Source organism: Triturus cristatus, chromosome 3_2, assembly GCF_964204655.1.
Source record: "Triturus cristatus chromosome 3_2, aTriCri1.1, whole genome shotgun sequence".
In the NCBI taxonomy this organism is placed as follows: Eukaryota; Metazoa; Chordata; class Amphibia; order Caudata; family Salamandridae; genus Triturus; species Triturus cristatus.
Window position 1 is genome coordinate 921,381,153 of NC_140584.1, and position 21,365 is coordinate 921,402,517.

Genomic DNA, 21,365 nt, shown 5'->3' on the forward strand with positions numbered 1-21,365 from the left:
GCAACGCCACGGCCCGCATCACGGAAGCAGAATCGCGGATCTCCACGGCGGGGGATGACATTCACCAATTACAAGACCAGGTCCGGGAGCTCACGACCCACTCCAAGGAACTGCATAGGCGGGCGGAGGATGCCGAAAATCGCGCCCGCCGCAACAACCTTCGCTTGGTGGGCTTTATTTATTTGTTTATTTGTGGGTTTGTATAGCGCTAGAATCGACTCCAACTGGAGTATCTCTGCGCTTTCTGGAGCCGGTAGAAACAGAGGAATAATAGGAGCTAGATCTCGTTTCTGAACAACACAGTCTTCAGGAGTTTCCTGAAAGTGAGATGTTCTTTGCACTGTCTCAGATGAAGAGGAAGCCTATTCCATAGGGTAGGGCCTACGATAGATAACGCTTTACCACCGTGTCTAGATTTCTTTGCACGGGGAATCACCAGAAGAAGACAGTTACTGGACCTAAGTGAACGACTTGGAACATAAGGAACAAATTTGTTCTGAAGATAAATAGGTCCTTGTCCATTTAAACATTTATGGATCAAGCAACATAACTTGAACTTAGATCTCTGGCGAATGGAGAGCCAGTGCAGTTTCTCCAGAAGAGGTTTGGATGCAGTTCTTGGAGGAACATTAAGGACAAGACGAGCCGCGGTGTTTTGAATGACCTGAAGCTTGGCCAGCACATTTTCGTTGGCAGAAAGCAACAGGCCATTGCAGTAGTCAATTCGACTCAGAACCAATGTCTGGACCAGAGTTCGTCTGAAAGAGTCCGGTAGTAAGGGAAAGACTCTGCGTAGCAGGCCAATCGTATGGAAACAAATTCCAGCAGTATGGTTAGCATGCTGTCCAAATGACAAGTCTTGATCCATCCGAATCCCTAAACTCTTCACAACCTGTTTGGGTTCTGGGGCTACTCCCAAATCGGGGGGCCACCAATCAGGGGTCCACAATAGTTTGGCTTCTCCAAACAGCATTAGTTCCGTCTTACTGACATTGCATTGCAGGAAGTTGGAAGACATCCAATTAGCCACCGCCTTCATGCCCGCAGAAAAGGAGTTTTTAATTTCTGCGGACATGGTCTTGAAAGGGAAGAGGAGCTGCGTGTCATCAGCATAGGATACTGGAATGAATCCATAGCTGCGCATCACTCTTGCCAGGGGTGCCACGTAGATGTTAAATAAGGTAGGGCTTAGACAAGAGCCCTGTGGCACCCCTTTCGATATCTCCACCTCCGCTGATCGGTACGTGTCCATGATCACTCTCTGGGAGCGCCCTGATAGGAAGCTCTTTAGCCAATCAAGGGCTTTATCCTCAATACCAGCGTTCGACAACCGGTCAATAAGAATGGTATGGGACACGGTGTCGAACGCTGCTGAAAGATCTAAAAGAACTAGGATTACTGAGAAACCCTTGTCCTGATACATATGTAAGTCGTCTGTAACAGACAGCAAGGTAGACTCTGTGCTGTGTTTCGGCCTGAACCCTGATTGTGAATAGTCCAGGCCGCCAACAAGTTCGATATGATTGGACAGATGACCATTAACATATTTTTCGATCAGTTTCCCTAAGAATGGTAAAAGGGATATGGGCCTGAGATTTGTTAGATCGGACCATGGGATAGTAGTATTCTTCCTAATAGGCCTGATAAGAGCACGTTTCCACTCTCTTGGGACAGTGCCTGAGCCCAGAGAGAGATTCACCAACCTTTGGATCATGGGGCACAACTCGTCAGTCAGGACAGGCATAATCCTGGCTGGGATGATATCGTCAGGGCTACCACTTTTAATCCGTGATACTAGTGCAGATGTCTCTTGTAAAGAAATGGGTGGAAAAACGCTTAACATAAATTTATTCAGATTGGGGTCAGCATCTATTCCCAAAAGTGCCATATCTGTGGTCAGTTTGTTATTGGTGCAAACTATTTTGTCGTAGATAGTATCTATCTTATTCGTAAAAAAGCAAGAGATGTCGTCACACAGCTGTTGGGATGCAAGGTCCGAAGATTCACAAGCTGCAGGTTTAACAAAGGATTGTAGAACTTGGTACAAAATCCTTGAAGAGTTTCCTGCAGCTGTGATTTGCGATGCAATGTGAGTCTTGCGGGCAACACGAATGGCTTTGTGGTATATAGATAGTGAGTCCCAATATTTATTTTTGTCCTCGATCAAGTGAGAGGTTCTCCATCTCTTTTCAAGTTTCCTGGCATGCAATTTTAACGTTCTAAGGTGATCAGTAAACCAAATTTCTTGTTTTTTTGTGAGTCTGGGTTTAAATTGTTTAAAAGGGGCAATCTTGTCAATAGTATCCACAATAGCTTTTTCACAATTTTTCACGGCCGTATCAATATTTTCATTAGGAACAGAAGGTGGACAATAAAAATTATTTTTAAAAGTGGTATTGGTAATTTTGTGCCACTGTCTACGTGTCCTCGGTAACTGTTTAGTTCGAGAAGAGATGCGTTTCGGGTGGGGAGTAAGGAATTCCACAACATAGTGGTCTGTCCAGTTGACCTGCCTTGCTGGTGGGCAAGAGACCAGCATAAAATTAGAAAATACCAGGTCAAGGGTATGGCCTGCCTGATGTGTGGGCCCAGAGTTGCGTTTCATAAGGCCCAATGAGGACAGGTCAAGAAGTAGGGATTGGGCCTCACAACAATCCGACTTATCACAGTGTACATTAAAGTCTCCGACTAAAATAAACTCGCTGTCACTATTGACATATGGGGCAAGTAGCTCAATCAATAAGCTAGAGAAATTATTGTACGATCCAGGGGGTCGATATACTAATGCACCCCTTTGAGTATCATTAGATGGCAGTATTATTTTAAAAATTATTAATTCAATTTCTGGGGAGCTTATTTCATCTAAAACCGATATACCAATTTCCTGTTTATGTACAATTGCAATCCCCCCACCAATTTTAGTGGGGCGATCCAGCCTCACTATTTTATAGTCACTAGGGACTCCCAAGGTTATGGCAGGAGTGGAATGTGGTTTCAACCACGTTTCTGTGAGGTAGCATAAATCTGGTTGTTTGGAAGAGATTAGGTCCCAAACTTCAGCACTGTGTTTCGGGAGCGACCTAATGTTGCACAGGATGTTTTTCTTCCCAGAAAGAGTATGGTTGTTTCCTGAAACCCCACTAATATCGGGGTCGACGAAAATAGAACAATCCATATCGGGCGGATCTTGTGTAACAATGGTGCTCTCAGTGCGTTGTTTGCTTGGCAAAAGCCCATCTACCTCAAGGTGTTCGTTTACCCTGCCACTATTTAATGATTGTACGTTGTATCCCTTTAATACATGTGAGCTATAAGTGTACCTCACCGATGGACGCCTTTGTGTGTGGGTCCTCGCAGTCCCCCTTTCCGGAGGGGGTTGAGTCGGGCCGGGCCGACGACTTCCTGGAGGCCTGGTTTAAATCCTGGATGCCAGCAGACAGCTTGTCAACTTGGTTCGTGGTGGAGAGGGCGCACCGGTCGCTGGCGTCCAAGCCTCCGGTAGGGGCCCCCCCACGCCCCTTTATTCTTCGGATCCTTAACTTCAGGGACAGAGATGCCATTCTGCAGGAGGCACGGGTGAGTGGCCCACTGACCTACAACAACCACACCATTATGATCTTCCCGGACTACACCCGGGAGGTCCAGGAGCAGCGCCGTTCCTACACGGAGGTGAAGCAAAAGCTGCGCTCCCTGGGCCTTCAGTACCAGCTTCAGTTCCCGGCCCGCCTCCGCCTTGTCTTCCAGGGTACGACGCTATTCTTCGACACCCCCAGGGCGGCCTGTACATGGCTTACCGAGGAGCGGCCTCTGCGACAGCCGGGCGGGGGGCCGTCCGCTGCTGGGCCCAGAGGCCCCGTCATGGCCTGGTCCCAGCGGCCGCGGCGCGGGAAGCGCACGCGCTCCCGGCAGCGGCGGGGTGCAGCGGTCATCAAGGCCCGGTCTGCGAGTGCTTCTGACAGACCAGTGAGAGACTCCTCCGCCTCATCTGAAGCCTCCTCCCGGGCGGCCGGGGGGTCCCGGCGCCGAGCGTCGCATCGGCCGGATGGGTCTCCGACCCCCCTCAACACGCACATTGACTCTTCGGACCTTTCCCGCAGTCCCGCTATATGACTTTCTCCTTGTCTCTTGTATTCGCGGGGGAGGTGACGGCCTTGCCCGAGGGCGGGGGGTGGGGGGCTCCACAATCTTGCGCTCCTCAGTGCCAGCCCAGGTCAGGACATTGTAATCCGAACTTCAGGAGGGGTCCACCACGCTCTTTATACCCGAGCGCCTGAGCTTGGGGTCTTGTGACTGTTGGTTCGGTTCGGGCGACAGATACTTCTGGTTTCGAAGTGTAGGGTTGGGGTTTGGTACTTGTTTGATGTTTCTCCTTGTGAGACTGTTTTCTTTGGGTTGGGGTTGTTATTTACTGAGCATTTCACACAGCGCTGCGCGGCGCGTGGCGTCGTGTCCCTTCATTCAGATCCACCTGTGCGCTCTACTGCCGCTCAGATTCCGCCACCGTCCGCTTGCTTTCCCCGGTGGGGGATCCGTGGTCCCTCCGGGGCCTGTGCGTTCCGTGCCCCCTTCCGCTGGCACCCGGGTCCAAGGGTGTCCTCCCGGCGCTCCCTGCCTGCCTCCTTCCCGGCGCGCTCCATACCCACTGCTGCCATGGCTGATTTAGCTCCCAAAGCCCAGGTGCGCATCCTGTCCTGGAACGTGAATGGCCTGCTGGACCGGCTTAAGCGCAATGCCGTCCTTAAATACGCCCAGCGCGCGGGTGCGGATGTGCTCCTGCTTCAAGAAACCCACCTCCTCGGCGAGAACTGTCCCTTTCTGGCGTGCTTCGGGTATGATCGGGTGTGGCACTCCAGGTTCTCGCGGGGGGTTGCGGTCCTCCTGCGCCGTTCCTTCCCCTTTGTGTTGGCCCGGGTGGTCCATGACTCCCAGGGGAGGGGGGTTGCGGTTAGCGGCACGCTTGAGGGCCGGCCGCTCAGCCTCTTGTCACTCTATGTGCCGCCCACGGGGCTGTCTCCGGCCTTATCTCTGACCGCGTCCTGGCTGGCGACTTTTCCGCCTGGCACTAATATTCTTGGAGGGGATTTTAACGCCGTCTCGGCCCCACACCTTGACTCCTCGGGTCCGGTCTCGGACTCCGGCGCGGGCGAAGCAGCTGGCCGGAGGCACAGGGCCTATGCGACGCGTGGCGACTCTGGCACCCACACACACGGCAATATACACACACCTCGGCCGCCCACCACACTCAGGCACGCATCGACGCGATCTTTGTCCCCCCGGCCGATTGTCTGGGTATCCAGGACGTCCGTATCCTCCCCAGGGGGATATCCGACCATTCTCCGCTTCTTCTGGGTTTGGGCCCCCCGCATCACGGGGCTCGCCAAATGTGGCGCTTTAATGCATGGTTCCTGCAGGACAAGACGCTCCGTAGGGAAGTGGGGTCCGCGCTGGCACTCTACTTTGGCGACAACGACGGATCGGTCTCCTCGGCGGGCACCCTTTGGGAGGCATGTAAGGCCACGTTTAGGGGGGTTGCCAAGGCACAGGTGGTGAAACATCGCCAGGCGCAGCTGCAGCAGCTCACGGCTTGCGAGGCTCAGGCGCTGCATCTGGAGCGATCCGTTTCTGACTCTGGCGATCCGGCCGAGACCGGGCAGCTGCGGCTCCTACGTGAGGAGATTCGTCAGCGGTCGCTTGACGCGGCCAAGCTCCTTTGGCAATCCTCGGTGGCGAGGGTATACGGATGGGGTGACAAAAATGGGGCGCTCCTGCACCGGTTGGCCACTTACCCCAGGGCATCACGCATCATACCGGCGGTGACCAATTCGGGTGGCACGCTTCAGTCCTCGTCCGTGGCTATAGCGGACGCCTTCGCTCAGTACTATTCACAACTCTACCGGGCCCGGGCATCGGATCTGTCCCTGGCTTCATTGCTCGCTGCTGGTGATTTAAGCCTTCCCCGGCTGAAGCCGAGTGATTGGGAGAGCCTGGAGGTGCCCATCTCTCCCGAGGAGATCGGGGACGCGATAGGGCGCACGTCCGCCGGGAAGACCCCGGGTCCGGACGGGTTCCCGCAGGAGTTTTATGCCACCTACAAGGATCATTTGGTTCCACGGCTGGGTGCCCTGTATGCGGAAGCGGTTGAAAGAGGCTCCTTCCCCCCGGAGGCCGACATAGCCACGATTGTGGTTCTGCCTAAGTCCACTCCGCCGCCCAGTGACAGGTCGGCCTACCGGCCGATCTCTCTGATCAACACCGATATCAAGCTGTACGCTGCGGTCCTGGCCCAGCGACTCCGGCCCCTCCTGTCGTGCCTGGTGCACCCGGACCAGTGCGGCTTCATGCCGGACCGGGGCACTCGCCACTGCCTCCGCCGCCTTCATGTGGCACTGGCACACCGCCATCGCATATCTCCCTACCTCACTCTCCTGCTTGCTGACTTCGAGAAAGCCTTCGATTCGGTGGGGTGGCCCTACCTGTTCGACGTCCTGACCCACATGGGTTTCGGTCCCAGGTTTGTCGGGATGGTGCGGGTTCTGTATGCGCGCCCTCGCGCCAGAGTGCTGGTTAATGGGGCGCTGTCGAGAGCGTTCCGATCGGCCGAGGCACGCGGCAGGGGTGCCCGCTCTCACCCCTCCTCTTTGCGCTTGCAATGGAGCCCCTTGCTGCCCTGATCAGAGCGGACCCTCTCATTCGGGGATGGGAGTGGCCGGGCCTCGAGGCAGACAAGATCGCCCTTTATGCGGACGACGTTCTGCTGTACCTTGGTGACACGGCGCGCTCGGGCCCTCGGGCTCTCCACATCTTGGGCCGCTTTGCCCGCGCCTCTGGCCTCCGCCTAAACTCACACAAGTCGGTCCTCGTGCCTCTCCACCCCTCCCGGGAATGCTTTGATTGGCAGACCACGATTTCCCTCCGCCGGCTGTCTTTCAAATACCTAGGCATCTGGGTCTCCCTCCTCCCGGAATTGAGCTGGGAACTCAACGTGGCCCCCTTAGTCAAGAAAGCCAAAGCGGACCTAATACGGTGGCACTCGCTCCCGCTGAACCCGTTGGGGAGAGTGGCGCTCTACAAAATGATGATTCTCCCCCGGTTCCTGTATGTACTGCAGAACACTCCGGTGTCCTTTCCAAGGTCATGGTTTCGCGAGTTGGACAGGATGGCCACCAGATTCCTCTGGGGTGGTGGTAGGCCACGGCTGGCCCTGTCGATCTCCCGCCTCCCCACCTTTGACGGGGGGCTTGGCATGACCAACCTCTACCTTTATTACCTGGCCACCCGGCTTCTGGTCATTCATGACTGGTTTGGGGGAGGATGGTCTGACCCGGCTTACAGGGTGGAATTGGAGGCCTTGGGTTTTTCCAGTATTCAGGACCGCATGTACGGCGCCCCTATTCCCGCCTCCTGCCCCGACATCACCAAGGCGATTTTCCTGGCTTGGCGGGCGGCGCTCCGCCACACCAGGTGGACCGGGAAGTTGACGCGCGCCACCCCCCTCTGGCATGGGACATGGTTGCGGGAGGTTGCGGGGCTGGAGGGTTTTAGGCCATGGGATTTGCTTGGCATCTCCCAGCTGGGGGACTTATGGCGGGGGGGACGCATGTGCTCGTACTCGGAACTGCAGGCGCGCCTTTCTCTCCACCCGTCCCAATTCTATAGGTACCTTCAATTGCGACACGCTATACGGGCATACACCCCGCTGGACATCCGACTGCCGGATCATAGCCCCCCAGAGGCTCAGGTTCTGATGGGTAACCAAGGGAGGGGAGGTATATCCAGAATATATCGTTCTCTTATTAACAATGCCCCCGTGCCCCAGGAGGGTCTGAAGGAGCGGTGGGAGGAATGGGTGGGTCCCCTGGACGAGATCGATTGGCGGGACGCCCTTATGGCTCCCAAGCTGGTGACGGCCTCTGCCAAGCTGAGGCTTATTCAAATCTACTACCTTCACACGGCCTACCTCACACCAGCGCGCCTGCGCCGTGCGGGCCTCTCCGCTGACGCAGCTTGCCCCCGCTGTAGCTTTGACCCGGCCGACTTCATCCATATGGTGTGGTCATGCCCGGAACTGGAGGGGTATTGGCGTGGCATTGAAACTGATCTGACGGAGGTCTTGGGGTGGGAGGTGCCGCATAACCCCAAACACATCCTACTGGGCATCACTGACGGTCTGGATGGCACACGCGCTGAAAAAGTGTTTCTTATGACAGCGTTAATGGTGGCGAAAAGGGATATTGCGGCGGCCTGGAAACAGCCGCAACCACCCAGTCCAACCAGGTGGAGCGCGGGAGTGGATTGGTGTGCGGCGCAGGAGCGGACTCTGTACCAAGCTCGGGGCTGCCACAAAAAGTATCGTAGGGTTTGGGGGAAATGGCTAGGAAATGTATTGTGATTTTGCGGTGCGGGGTGGGGGCGGAGGGGGGGTAGTTCGGGGGGGCGGAGAGGGGGAATGATTCTCAGACGGGGCTAACGTACACTGTTGGTATGAAAGGCTCACTGTTTTTGTTGCATATGATAACAATAAAAACTTGTTTATCAAAAAAAAAAAAAAGGTTAATGGTTAGATCGCATAAGCATTTAGGTAATTCAGAGTTGTCTATCTAATGGTCCACTTTTAATGACTCAGAAGGTCTAACCATCAAAAGGACAGACAGAAATAAATTATGTAAAATTAAATATACAGATCAATTTCTTTCTAACAAGTCAATCGTTGATTTCAAAACACAAAAATCACAAACTTGAAATAATAGAGGGAATATCTACGTTAAACACGTCATGCAGGATTTGTTCATCCTCGTCATCATCTTTATCTCTTGCAGCTGCTGCAGCAGATAAGCCTTGAAGATGCTCCTCCGGCTTCTTTGACCTAATGTCAGTGCAGTCATCATTTTGCAGGCTGATGTGATTGTCTGGTGGTGACATGCCTCTGGATTTTTGGCTGCGTGATAATTCAATCGCCAGTCTCTGCATTATGAAAAGAGGCAAATAAATAGATTTACTACAGTAACCACCCATCCATTCATACAAATGCAAAAAAACTACATGCATGGTGTCACAATTTGTTACTTTAGCCTGGGATAGGAGTGGTGTATATCAAATAAGGGGAAACACATCATGGAATCAGTTTAAGAGAAAAATAATCCACTTAGTCCTATTGCAAGAAACACATTAGCAAAGAGGAACACAAGAGGCTGGAAAAGAGGAGGCAGAAGGATAATGTTTCTTACCCAGTAAGCATCTGTCCTTTCCATGTAGAGCTGTAGAGTTACATGCTTTGCATACTCCTGCCATCTAGTGTTGGGTTTGGATGTTTGCAAGTTGTTTTTCTTCTAAGAAGTCTTTCTTAGTCACAAGGTAAGGGGTCTCCTCCTTTTGGTGATAGCGTGCATGGTCATCGACTTCATTGTTAGATTGATTTCCCGTAAGAGTGTGAGAATGGAGTAAGTAAGCAGTAGAGATGTCAATGCGTATAAATGTATAATGAAGAACTGCAACTACAGGTACCCGGGGAGGCGGGTGGGCGAATGTGAATCTACAGCTGTACACGCCAAGAACAGATGCTTACTGGGTAAGTAACATTATCCATTCAAGGTATGTGTGCTGTAGACACACATGCTTTGCATAGACTATAAAGCAGTATACTCCCAAAGCTGTGGCTAACCTATAGATGTTGTTGTTTGGAATAGAGTTTTAAGTACTGCTTGGCCTTCATTAGCTTGTTGTCATGCTAACACATCTACATAATAGTGTTTGGTAAATGTGTGAGGTGTAGACCATGGACCTGCTTTACCTATGTCAGCTAGAGGGATGTTACCTAAAAAAGCTACATAAGCCCCTATTTGGCGAGTGAAATGCGCTCTAGGGGGTATAGTCAAAGTCCTTTTGGCTTTAGCACAGCATGTTTGAATGCATTTAACAATCCATCTTGCAATTCCAGATTTAGAGATAGGATTGCCTTTATGAGGTGGAGCAAATGCTACAAATAGTTGTTTTGCTTTGCGAAAGTTCTTTGTTCAATCTATGTAGTACAATAAAGCTCTCTTAACGTCAAGTGCATGAAGAGCGCGTTCTGCTACAGAATCAGGTTGAGGAAAGAAAACTGGTAACTCAACCGATTGATTTATAAGATAAGCAGAAACTACTTTGGGAATGAATTTCGGATTGGTTCGGAGAACTATCCTGTCTTTGTGTAACTGAAAAAAATGTTCTTCTAGCGTTAAAGCCTGTATCTCACCAACTCTCCTCAGTGATGTGATAGCAATGAGGAAAGCAAATTTCCATGAGAGGAACTGTAAAGGGCAATTGTGTAATGATTCAAATGGTGGGCCCATGAGCCTTGTAATGACAATGTTGAAATTCCGGACTGGGGCAGGAGGAATCCTTGGTGGTATTACCCCGGTTAAACCTTCCATAAAGGCCTTGATTACTGGAAAACTGAATAGTGACAGATTTTGCCTATTTTGTGAGTACGCAGCTACAGCTGCAAGTGTAAGCCAGTCCTGTTCATTGTAAATGTAACAAATAACAGATAATGTTTGGTATAGAAGTGTGTAAAGGATTGATTTTGTTAATGCAATATACCGCAAATCTTTTCCATTTTGCAGCATAGCAAGCTCTGGTGGTAGGCTTTCTTGCTCCCTTTAGAATATTCATACAATCTGGTGGTAAATGTAAGTACCCAAACTCCATGACTTCAGGAGCCAGATCGGTAAATTCACTTCTTTGAGATTTGGACGTCTGATTTCCCCATATTTCTGTGTGAGAAGACTGGAGTTGAGGCGTAGTTTTGATGTGGAAATAGAGACAGCTCCAACAGGGAGGTGTACCATGGTTGACGAGCCCATGTGGAAGCTACTAGAATTAGTGTGAGGGTTTGCCTGAGCTTCTGAGCCACCCATGGAATGAGCGGAAGAGGCGGAAAAGCGTAGGCAAATATCCCTGACCAGTTCATCCATAGGGCATTGCCCTTTGATTGTTGGTGCGGGTATCTGGTGCCGAAGTTTGGGCATTTTGCATTTTCAGCTGTGGCGAATACGTCTATTTGTGGAAATCCCCAATGTTGGAAGTAAGGAAGGAGAACCTGGGGGTGAAGTTCCCACTCGTGAATTTGTTGCCTTCTGCTGAGGAGATCAGCAATTTGATTATTTATTCCTGGGAGATTTCTGCAAGGAGATAAATGTTGTGCTGGATCTCCCAGTTCCAAATGGCTTGAGCGATTGTTGACAGTTGGAGAGAGTGTCTTCTGCACATAATACATTGCTGTCATGTCTGTCCGGACTAAGACAGTTTTGGCTATGAGAAGTTTGAAAAGCTTTTATTGCTATGAAGACATCTAATAGCTCCAGATAGTTGATGTGGAGAGTCTTGTGCTTGTTGCTCCACAACCCTTGTTTTCGGCAATTTTGAGATGAGCTCCCTAACCTGTTAGAGATACGTCTGCTGTGAGTACGATCTGTGGAACAGGGTCTATGAAAGGCCAGCCTGCTGATAAGTTTTGTTGGTTCCACCAATGCAGAGAGCGATGTGTACGGCCGTCCACCAACACTAGATCGGTTAATAGACCCTGTGATTGATTCCACTGATGTACTGATGCACTCTTATAGGGAGCGCATGTGAAGCCTTGAATGGGGTACAATTGCTATGCAAGACACTATCATTCCCAGTAGTTGTATGAATACTCTGGCTGGTAATGCTTGGTTGGGCTGAAACTGTTGAATGATAACTTGAATATTGTATATTCTGGCTACATTGGTAGAGGCTAGAGCTTTGACTGTGTCTAGAGTTGCTCCTAGGTAAGACTGTATCTGTGAAGGATGCAGGTGGGACATTTGTGCATTAATAGTAAAGCCTAGTAGATGAAGTAGATCTATTGTAATCTGTGTGTGCTGCAGACAGTTTTGGTGAGTGCTGGCTTTGATGAGCCAGTCGTCTAGGTAGGGGAAGACATGAATTTGTTGTCTTCTGACATGAGCAGCGACTACTGCCAGGCATTTGGTAAAAACTCTGGGCGCTGTAGTTACTTCGAAGGGAGGCACATTGAACTTGTAGTGATTGCCTGCTATCACAAATCTGAGGTATTTGGAATGAGCTGGATGAATTGGAACATGAAAATATGCGTCCTTTAAATCTAGAGTTGACAAAGTCTGCTGTTTGTAAAAGTGGGAGTACTTGGTGAAGTGTCACCATGTGAAAATGCTCTGACGGTATGTAATGGTTTAGCTCTCTCAGAGCCAAAATAGGTCCTAGGGAACCGTCCTTTTTGGGATGAGATAGTAGACAGAGTAAACCCCTGAGCCCTGGTACTGTAGGGAACTGGCTCTATTGCTCATTTTAGTAAACGAGACTGGACCACTTGTTTTAGGAAGTGTATGTGTTTTGTAGATAACTTGTGAGATCGAGGTGGAATGTTTGGGGGATTGCTGGTAAGCTCCAGGGAATAACCATGTTGGATAATTCCAAGTACCCATTTGTCTGATCTTATAGACTGCCCAATGGGGAGGAATTGTTGAAGTCTTCCCCGACAGGTGTTGTATAATCAGGGGAAGCGTGAGCAAGTCACTGTTTGTTGGGGGAAGGAGAGTTACGGGGTGTGTTACCCTTACCCATACCTTTGAAGGTTGTTGCCTCTATAAACTCCTTGGAAAAAATCTCTGGAGGGAGAGGACTGGTTGTTACATTTGTAAACAGAGGTATTTTGTTCTGGGGGTGTGGTTTTTGACCAACCTCTGGACAAGGAGCGACAAAAGGAACCTCTGTTGGATGCCATCTGAAGCACTCCCATAGATTTTGCGACTTCAGTGTCCTTTTTCATTTTTTCTAACGTCTGGTCAATGCTAGGGCTGAATAAGTGTTCCTTACCAAATGGTGTGGTAAGGATGGATTGTTGGACCTCAGGTTTAAAACCTGAAATCCACAAGGTGAAGTTTATGGTCAATGAGGGTTACAGTAGAGCTGCATGTACTAGATGTATATCTATGCATACCGGTTTCCTGCAACATATGTGTGGCAGAACTGTCATTGTATGTATAATGAAAATGCTGATAAATAAAGAGTTCAACTTAAAACTGGAAATCCTTAACCAAGCGTGTCTCCTGAGTAGGATGTTGGTGTTAACCTCTCTGGCTGCGGTGTCTGGGGCATCTAGAGCACAACGAATAGAGGAATTCGAAAGACTTCAAGGGGATTTGGTAAGTGTCCTCTTCTTGAATCTTGCGTTTCTGAGGTGGCTTTACGTGAATATGGGCAGTGTGAGGGTGAATATGGAGCCTATTTTGATTCAGATCGGGTGGTAATAGAATAGTGTCCAATTTCGGATCCGAATGGGTGTCTTTGTGTTTTGGCGCCGAAGTCTTCGGTGTCGAAGGAGGCTGACCTTTTGCCGCGGAAGGTTTTGGCTCCGAAGGCTGCTTGGCTTTCAGCGCGGAGGATTTTGGCTCTGAGACGGACTTGTGCTTGGAATCGGAGGCTTTCAGCTCCGAGGAGGCTTTTTGTGGACTCGGTACCAAGCCGGAAGCCTTGACTAGTAGTTTCGGAGCCGGGCACGAAGGCAGGGCGTCAGAATCGTCGTTTCCGTGCCAACCTTGGCCAGAAGGCAGAGGTGGTGCTGACTCCTTGTGCTTTTTTTACCTCTGTGAGGGCAAAGGGTCTTCGGTACTCACGTCACCTTGTCGCTGCAGCAGTTCTTCAGCATCAAGGTCTATCTTAAGCTCCAAGTCTGAGTCTTGTTCAGAGAAGGCTTCCTCCTCCTCAGCCACTGATGACTCGATATCTTCTTGGCCGGAGTCTTCACCGAAGATGTCCGGCATGTCATTGATGCTTTGACGCTGCATCTGACAACGTGAGCCAGATGATCGTGAAGCGTTTTCTTTGATCGCAATGATCTGCAAGCATTGCAGTCTTCTTCCTGGTGCTCCGAAGACAAGCACAAGTTGCACACTCCATGTGAGACAGTGCGCAGATACTTCACGTTGCACCAAGGACAGAATTTAAACAGAGTCCGATCCATCGACGGAGAGCAGACCGGGCGCAGTTAGGCCTCGAAGGCCGTCCACAAAGCTTTCCGATTGAAAGCAGATTTCTGATGTCGAAACAATATGAGGAGAAGTGGGAAATGCATACGGAAACAATACAGTCGAGGGTAGAGAGGATTGCGCGTCGAAGGGAACCCGAAGAATGGTTTTGAACCGGAGCGCAGCAATACACGTCCGAACCTGATGGTGGAAAAAACAATCTAACAATGAAGTCGATGACAATGCGCATTAGCACCGAAAGAAGGAGTCACCTTACCTCGTGACAAGGAAAGACTTCTTCGAAGAAAAACTTAGAAACATCCGGACCCAACATTAGATGGCAGGAGTATGCAAAGCATGTGTATCTACAGCACACATGCCTCGAACATTATACTCTGCATCTTTTAAAAGTCGAGCCACATCAGGACCTTCCCAGCCCTACTCAAGTTCCACAGGAAACTTAAGAACATGTGATTCAACTGGGAGTCCAATCAGCCTACTCAACTATAAAATAACATTTTGTAGGCGAGTGCATGCCTGACGACATGTATGCATTACTATGCCTGACGTGGGAACCCCATTTTTTTTTTTTACTGCTCTGAGATGGATCAGCAACTAAAAAAATTAAAAAAGAGAAATAAAAATAAAATTAGTTCTATTAAAATTTTTAATAGATGCAGGAGTTGGCAGCAATCTGCTGCCTGCCCCCGACCTCCCTTATCCCTCCAAAAAAAAGGAAAAATGTAATCTGTTTTCAAAAACAAAAAATTATTTGGTGGGAGTGGATGGCAATGGGAGAGCGGGTCGGATGGGAGGAAGCAACAGTATTGGTAATGAAGGAAAAAGCAGCACAGCACGAAAAAGCATAAGCGAGAAAGCAATATGGAGCGCAGGGGAAGAAGGGAGTTCGGCAGGGGAAGAAACACACACGACTGAGCTTGCAATACGAGGGGGGGACAGGAACACGGATTGCAATGTGGGTATTTGATGGGAGAGAGAAGCACACAAAGTAGCTGGAAAATGCATGCACTCTCAGAGTGGTAAGCAAAAAGAACAAGCATTTGCAATGCAATAGGTCTCGCACTTACGCAAGTTTGTGCTCTTGGCATTGTAAATGACAATGCCTCTTATTTATGTTTTGGTATTTAAAACATAAATAAAAGCATTGCCATTTACAATGCTAAAAGCTTAAACTCTCGCAAATGCGATACATATTGCTTTGCAAATGCTTGTTTTAGAAAGCTGCATTGTAATTGGCTAAAAACGTAATGCTGCCTTTAGGCTATTCTATCAGTTCAGTCTGTTTTAAATGTATTCACACCTTGTGCTTCAAAAAAGAAACAAAGATGTGCCAAGCAGTGTGGCGTTATGTGAAATGTTGCAATTGTTTCTTAAATGTACTTCTGTTAGAGACTGCGGAGGCACACTTAAAAGTTGGGATATAAGGATGTAGGGTATAACAAAGCTGCATGTTCCTTTGTCGTGAGGCTTAATGTGTGAGCAGTAACTGAGCCAGTGTACAACTGTTGACTGTTATCAGTTTCTCCCTGCCCCAAGAAGTCTGGCGTGGTGTCAAAAGTTCCAATTGTTTAGACTGTGGCAGCATAATAAAAGACATGTGGCCTGGCACTTAAGATTGCTATCTTCTTGAGAAGTTGCTGTTCTGTCCCATAGGAGCAGTGAAAAGAGAATTCCATTTAGGTAGAAGGAAAACAGAAGGTTTATAAGGAGGTGCATTTTCGTATTGTACCGTATGAAAAAATGTGTAGATTTCTGTTATCAGAATTAAGTGTTTATAATTTGGAATAAATGGAAGCATTTTTTGTAGAGGTTTTCCTATATGTTAGACGAGGCAGGGTAGCCATGTGTTAGGTGTGGCCAGAGTCACACTGATTTATGGTGGGGCTCCCATTCACCAAACTTTAAAGTGTTTAATCCACTATAGAAATATTGTACAAAGAAAATTGTATAGTTCTTAGTATATTTGTGTAACGTTTATGTTGTACAATGGCATGCAGGTTTCTAACAACGCGCCTTTATTAAAACTCCTTTTTTTGTAATTTCAATTTTGACAGTTGTTCCCTCTTACTTCTATGTATCACACCATATCCGTTTCTTCTGGCACCCTGCGTGTGTGAGCAGTGAAATATTAAGCGCTGTAAGCCAAAGCAGAATTTTAAATGTGACCTTATTAACCTCGCAGGCTCCTTAAGTATATGCAGCACGGACTCCGCTGAGGGGAAACAGCAATCAAGGAGGATGGTTCTGTCTGGCTTCTGCCCTAGTGGCTCCTCTGGTCTGTTTCCTGCTGACACTGGTTAATTTAGCATTTCTAATGTAATTGCAAACAAGCCGCGCTGTCTGCATGCTTGAACCACAGTTACTATTTCCCATATCTCTAGTGTCAAGTAGGCAATATTTACTTCATTTTAATGTACTTGCTTTCGGCCTTGATTCCTTTATATGTGTAACTGTAGTATACTTCGATCACACTACAAAAAGATGCAACAAGGATACTGTAAAGAAAGTTTTTATTTGCCTGTGGAATATTCCTGTGGTATGGTGAGCTAGTGAGAGTGAGTCAGTGAGAGTGAGTCAATTAGTGAGAGAGTGAGAGTGAGTTAATTAGTGAGCAAGTGAGAGTGAGTCAATTAGTGAGAGAGAGAGTGACTCAGTGAGAGTGAGTCAATTAGTGAGTCATTGAGAGTAAGTCCAATTAGTAAGTGAGTCTGTGAGAGTGAGTCAATTAGTGAGAGTGAGTCAATGAGAGTGAGTCATGAGAGAGTGACTCAGTGAGGGTGAGTCAATTAGTGAGTCATTGAGAGTGAGTCAATTAGTGAGAGTGAGTCAGTGAGAGTGAGTCAGTGAGAGTGAGTCAATTAGTGAGTCAGTGAGAGTGAGTCAGTGAGAGTAAGTCAGTGAGAGTGAGCCAGTGAGAGTGAGTAAGTGAGAGTGAGTAAGTGAGAGTGAGTCTGTGAGAGTGTGGAAATTAGTGAGCGAGTGAGTCAATTAGTGAGAGAGTGAGTCAATTAGTGAGAGACTGACTCAGTGAGTGAGTCAATCAGTGAGTGAGTCAGTGAGAGTGAGTCAATTAGTGATAGTGAGTCAGTGAGAGTGAGTCATGAGAGAGAGAGTGAGTGTGTGAGAGAGAGTCAATTAGTGATTCATTGAGAGTGAGTCAATTAGTGACTGAGTCAGTGAGAGCGAGTCAATTATTGAGATTGAGTCAGTGAGAGTGAGTCATGAGAGAGAGAGTGAGTCAGTGAGAATGAGTCAATTAGTGAGAGAGTGACTCAGTGAGAGTGAGTAAATGTGTGAGCAAGTGAGTCATTGAGAGTGAGTCAATTAGTGAGAGTGTCAGTGAGACTTAGTCAAGTAGTGAATCCGTGAGAGTAAGTCAGTGAGAGTGAGCCAGTGAGAGTGAGCCAGTGAGAGTGAGCCAGTGAGAGTGAGCCAGTGAGTGAGTCAATTAGTGAGAGAGTGAGTCAATTAGTGAGAGAGTGAGTGAGTCAGTGAGAGTGAGTCTGTGAGAGTGAGTCTGTGAGAGATTTGAAAATAGTGACAGAGTGACTCAGTGAGAGTGAGTCAATTATTGAGAGACTGACTCAGTGAGAGTGAGTCAATTAGTGAGCAAGTGAGCCATTGAGAGTGAGTCAATTAGTGAGAGAGTGAGAGTGAGTCAGTGCAAGTGAGTCAATTAGTGAGTCATTGAGAGTGAGTCAATTAGTGAGAGAGTGAGTCAATCAGTGAGAGAGAGTGGGAGTCTGTGGAAGAGGGAGTCTGTGGGAGAGGGAGTCTGTAAGAGAGTTGTAGGCAAAGAGGATAGGGGAAGAACTAAAATCGTGTGGATAGAGAAGTATTTTTAAAGTGTGTACCTAAAAGTGTGTGTACTGAGAAAGGAAAGAGGAAAATACAGATAGTGTTTGACATGTTACATAAAAGATGCACGAATAATTCCCCGTTATTCCGTTTACCTATCCATAATTTTCACCTAAGCTATTTGTCCAATCGTTTCTTTGAAACCTATATTTATTTTATACAAGTCTTCTGAGAACCTAATCATAAATAAATAGGAAACAAACTAATCTAATCAATCAATAGAAATTATATGGATGAGACAAGAAATTCAGCAAAAAGGTCTAATTTAGATGAAATAGCAGGCAAGTTTTTTTTCTTTTATTGTAGTCTGTTAGCAGACATTGCTCCTCTCAATGCCGGCCAAGCATACAATTCCCTCCACTCCCAGCTTTTATGTTGCTGTTTTTGATACACCCGGATATCCTTTTACCCCTTTAGCATCCAGTTGTCCATTTTAAAGACTTTGGAAATAGCCTACACATTCTAAAATAGTTCCAATGTTGGAACTTCCAGCCATCCAACTTCTGCTTCTGACCAATGGCCAGTGACGTTTGATAAAGCTGTGTTATCTTTTAAGGTGTCACAGGTGGGGTTTCATGTTGGCCTTTCTCCTTCCAGAGTCCACAACCTGCACAAGCTCCCTTGGAGAGCTGCTATTCCTAAGCCACTGTCATATCTCCTTTCTATAGTTTTAGAGGCTGTGGAAGATATTGCTTTTCTAAGAGAATATTTCCTCCGAGCTGGCAAGTGGCGAGCGGCAGTCGCACCGTCAATGTTGTGCCAGCACAAGTCATTAAAAGCGGGCTTTGTAATCTCTGGGGTGATCAAAAGGATCTTATCTCAGTAATGTCACAGGACAATCCCCTGAAGCAACAGGGCTCGGTGGGGTGGAAAGACTGCAGAGCTGCAGAAGCTCACTTTAGAATCACAGGCTGGGGCAACTGGTTTTGCAAGACTTGGCTTTCGTATAAAGGGTCCATAAAGTGAGTGATGTCACAATTGGCCTCGAAAACCCTCTAGGCCACATTAAACAAAGGCGTATTCTGTCTGGAATACAAAATCCAAGCAGGCATCAAACAAAGGAAACTGCAGGAATCTGCAATGTAGGCAGATATTACCAAACAAAGGGAAACTCAGAAATACTAAACCGAAATCAATCAAATGCGAAGTACACCAGCATTCAAAGACCTGTAACCCCGATCGTTACAACCCATCTTTTCTGAACACAAATGTTTACACATCACCAACCACGGTACTTATCAAATACTTCCATTTATGAGGCCGTTGGAAGGGCAGTTTATTATGTTCTCTCAGAACAATTGCAGCAGGCCCTTTGATCCATGTTAAAGGTAATCAAGCCAAACCGATTACAACCCCAAATAAATAGGTTTCTGGCACAAATGAAGCCTTGTATGGAAGTGTCTTCCGGAGAGAGGAGAGCGCGCATTAATGCGGAGATGTTCAGATGAAGAGAATTTGGCAAGCTGTCAAAGGAGTGCAGAATGAGTTGGAATCCATTGAACAGTGCAGAGTTATTATGACTGTGGCCGCAGGAGAGGACGCCTTGCACATCATTTCGGAAGAGTGTGCCTTTTGCTCTAAACGGAACTCCCTCTTCCTAAGTCCCAGTTCTCCTCCTTCATGAATGAAAAACAAATCCGTCCACAGCACCAAAATCACACAGGGTTTACACCCCAGGTTAGATACTGTGTCAAGCGCAGCCCGGTGTGAAAACAAAGAATTTGATAAACTGAGAAGTATGGCTCATGACAAAATAGGGCCGCAAACAAATCTGAGCCCCTGCTGTTAACATATATATATATATATATATATATATATATATATATATATATATATATATATATATATATATATATATATATATATATATATCTCGACACACCAGTACATACTCACAGTGTGTGTGTGTGTGTGTGTGTGTGTTTACTGGCATTTAAAAAAAAAAATACATGCATTGCAAGAGTATGCCTTGTGACCAGCTTGAAAGCCTTTCTTCATACTGTGTGTACTTCTACAGAGTCTGGGGTAAAAGGCCTTTATGTCGTTCAGACAATGTTTATTTTCGTTCCACAATGGTATTAGTTTTAACTAGGTACTTTAAAGTTTCAATGCTTTTGAGGATTGCCTTGCACACTGGGAGATAAAGACTTGTAGTCTCAGCGAGAGCCAGGTTACACAATGACATTACCCGCCTCCTCTTCTTCAGAATGCCTGGTAGCCCCATTGTCATGGTACCTTTTAAACAAGTTACAGGCCGAGTCCAAACAAGGGAATTTCAAATTGCTGAAGGGAGTATTTTCCATGACTAAACAGACCACTGTCATGCAACCAAACCCTAGGCTCAGTGAAATCTTCCCTGCCACGCTGTTGGATGCTTTCCTCCAGCTGTGCTGTTGACTACACTATGTTTTGAATACGAAAATCTCTTTGTGAAGTTAATTATAGTAGCACTCAAACAAGCACAAACACGATTGTGGAAAAATACATTACCTAAGGTGGAGTAGGTCTTGGGTTTTGGTTTCTGGGGATGGGATCACGAGTCACCTTGAAACCGAAAGCTCTTCAGCAAGTTAAACAAGAACAAGCCCGGCGGAGGGTGGCGCGCGCGCGCTTGGGGGCGGGGGAGCGCATTCCAGGAGGGGGAGCGGACCCTTTGAAGTGCTCCTAAAAAGCGGATTGCATGGCGGCACGATGCGCGTGATTGTGCGCGTGCTAGCCATGCAATCTGCTTTTTGGGAGCACTTTTCAAACCCGCTTTCAATAGTCTCGCTTTGCGATCGCTTACGCGATGGCGAGACCTAAAGAAGTAGTTCCATAAAAGGGAGCAGTGGAAGGACATAAGCAATCCAATTAGAGATGGTAAAGGGGTTATGACCAGATATACAAGATGGAGTAGTTGAGGCAGGAAAAAACACTGAATAAGAAGCAAGCAAACAAGTGTGATAATAGAGCCAATCAATGATAAGGAATGGGCAGACTGTAAGCTCCTATAAATTTTTGGTAAGCATACAATAGGTCTTATGCACCCTGACAGCTCGTGTTGTCTGGTAGGCAAGACCTAAAATGCTGCAGGAGAGATTAAATTCACAGATAACTGAAAATATGCCCTATTCCTCTAAAGAGCCAGCAGCGAATATCTCCCAGCATGTCTTGCACTGGAGTTCTTTTTTAACAAAATATGCAGATTTTAATTGAATATATATTTTCCATTTAAAATACGAAGTATTGGGTAGTTGGAAGGGTTGCTTATGACTTTAGTGAGGATTTCTCCATTGTATATCTAGGATTACAAGTAACATTTCCTGCATCGTGGGGTCCTCACGGATAGTCAAACATAGAATGGAATTGCAGACATCCCAAAAACTAACATTGTGCTTGCTGCAGGATGTTTGGATTTGTCAATGTTTGCTTTCTCATGTTCTTTTGCAAAGATTTTACAAATGGAAAGCTTACATGCCCTCATCAATTCAAAGGAAAAAT

At 47.6% G+C, this 21,365-nt stretch overlaps 1 protein-coding gene across 3 annotated transcripts in view; it reads right to left on the reverse strand.

The window, feature by feature from the left end:
- The window catches only part of TRIM37 (tripartite motif containing 37), a 1,106,152-nt gene that overhangs the window by 567,461 nt on the left and 517,326 nt on the right, over positions 1-21,365 (reverse strand). For all 3 annotated transcript variants that reach the window (XM_085649381.1, XM_085649379.1, XM_085649380.1), the window contains exon 15: positions 8,761-8,961. In XM_085649381.1, coding sequence (XP_085505507.1) covers positions 8,761-8,961 — 201 coding nt within the window. The remainder of the gene's footprint in view (positions 1-8,760; positions 8,962-21,365) is intronic.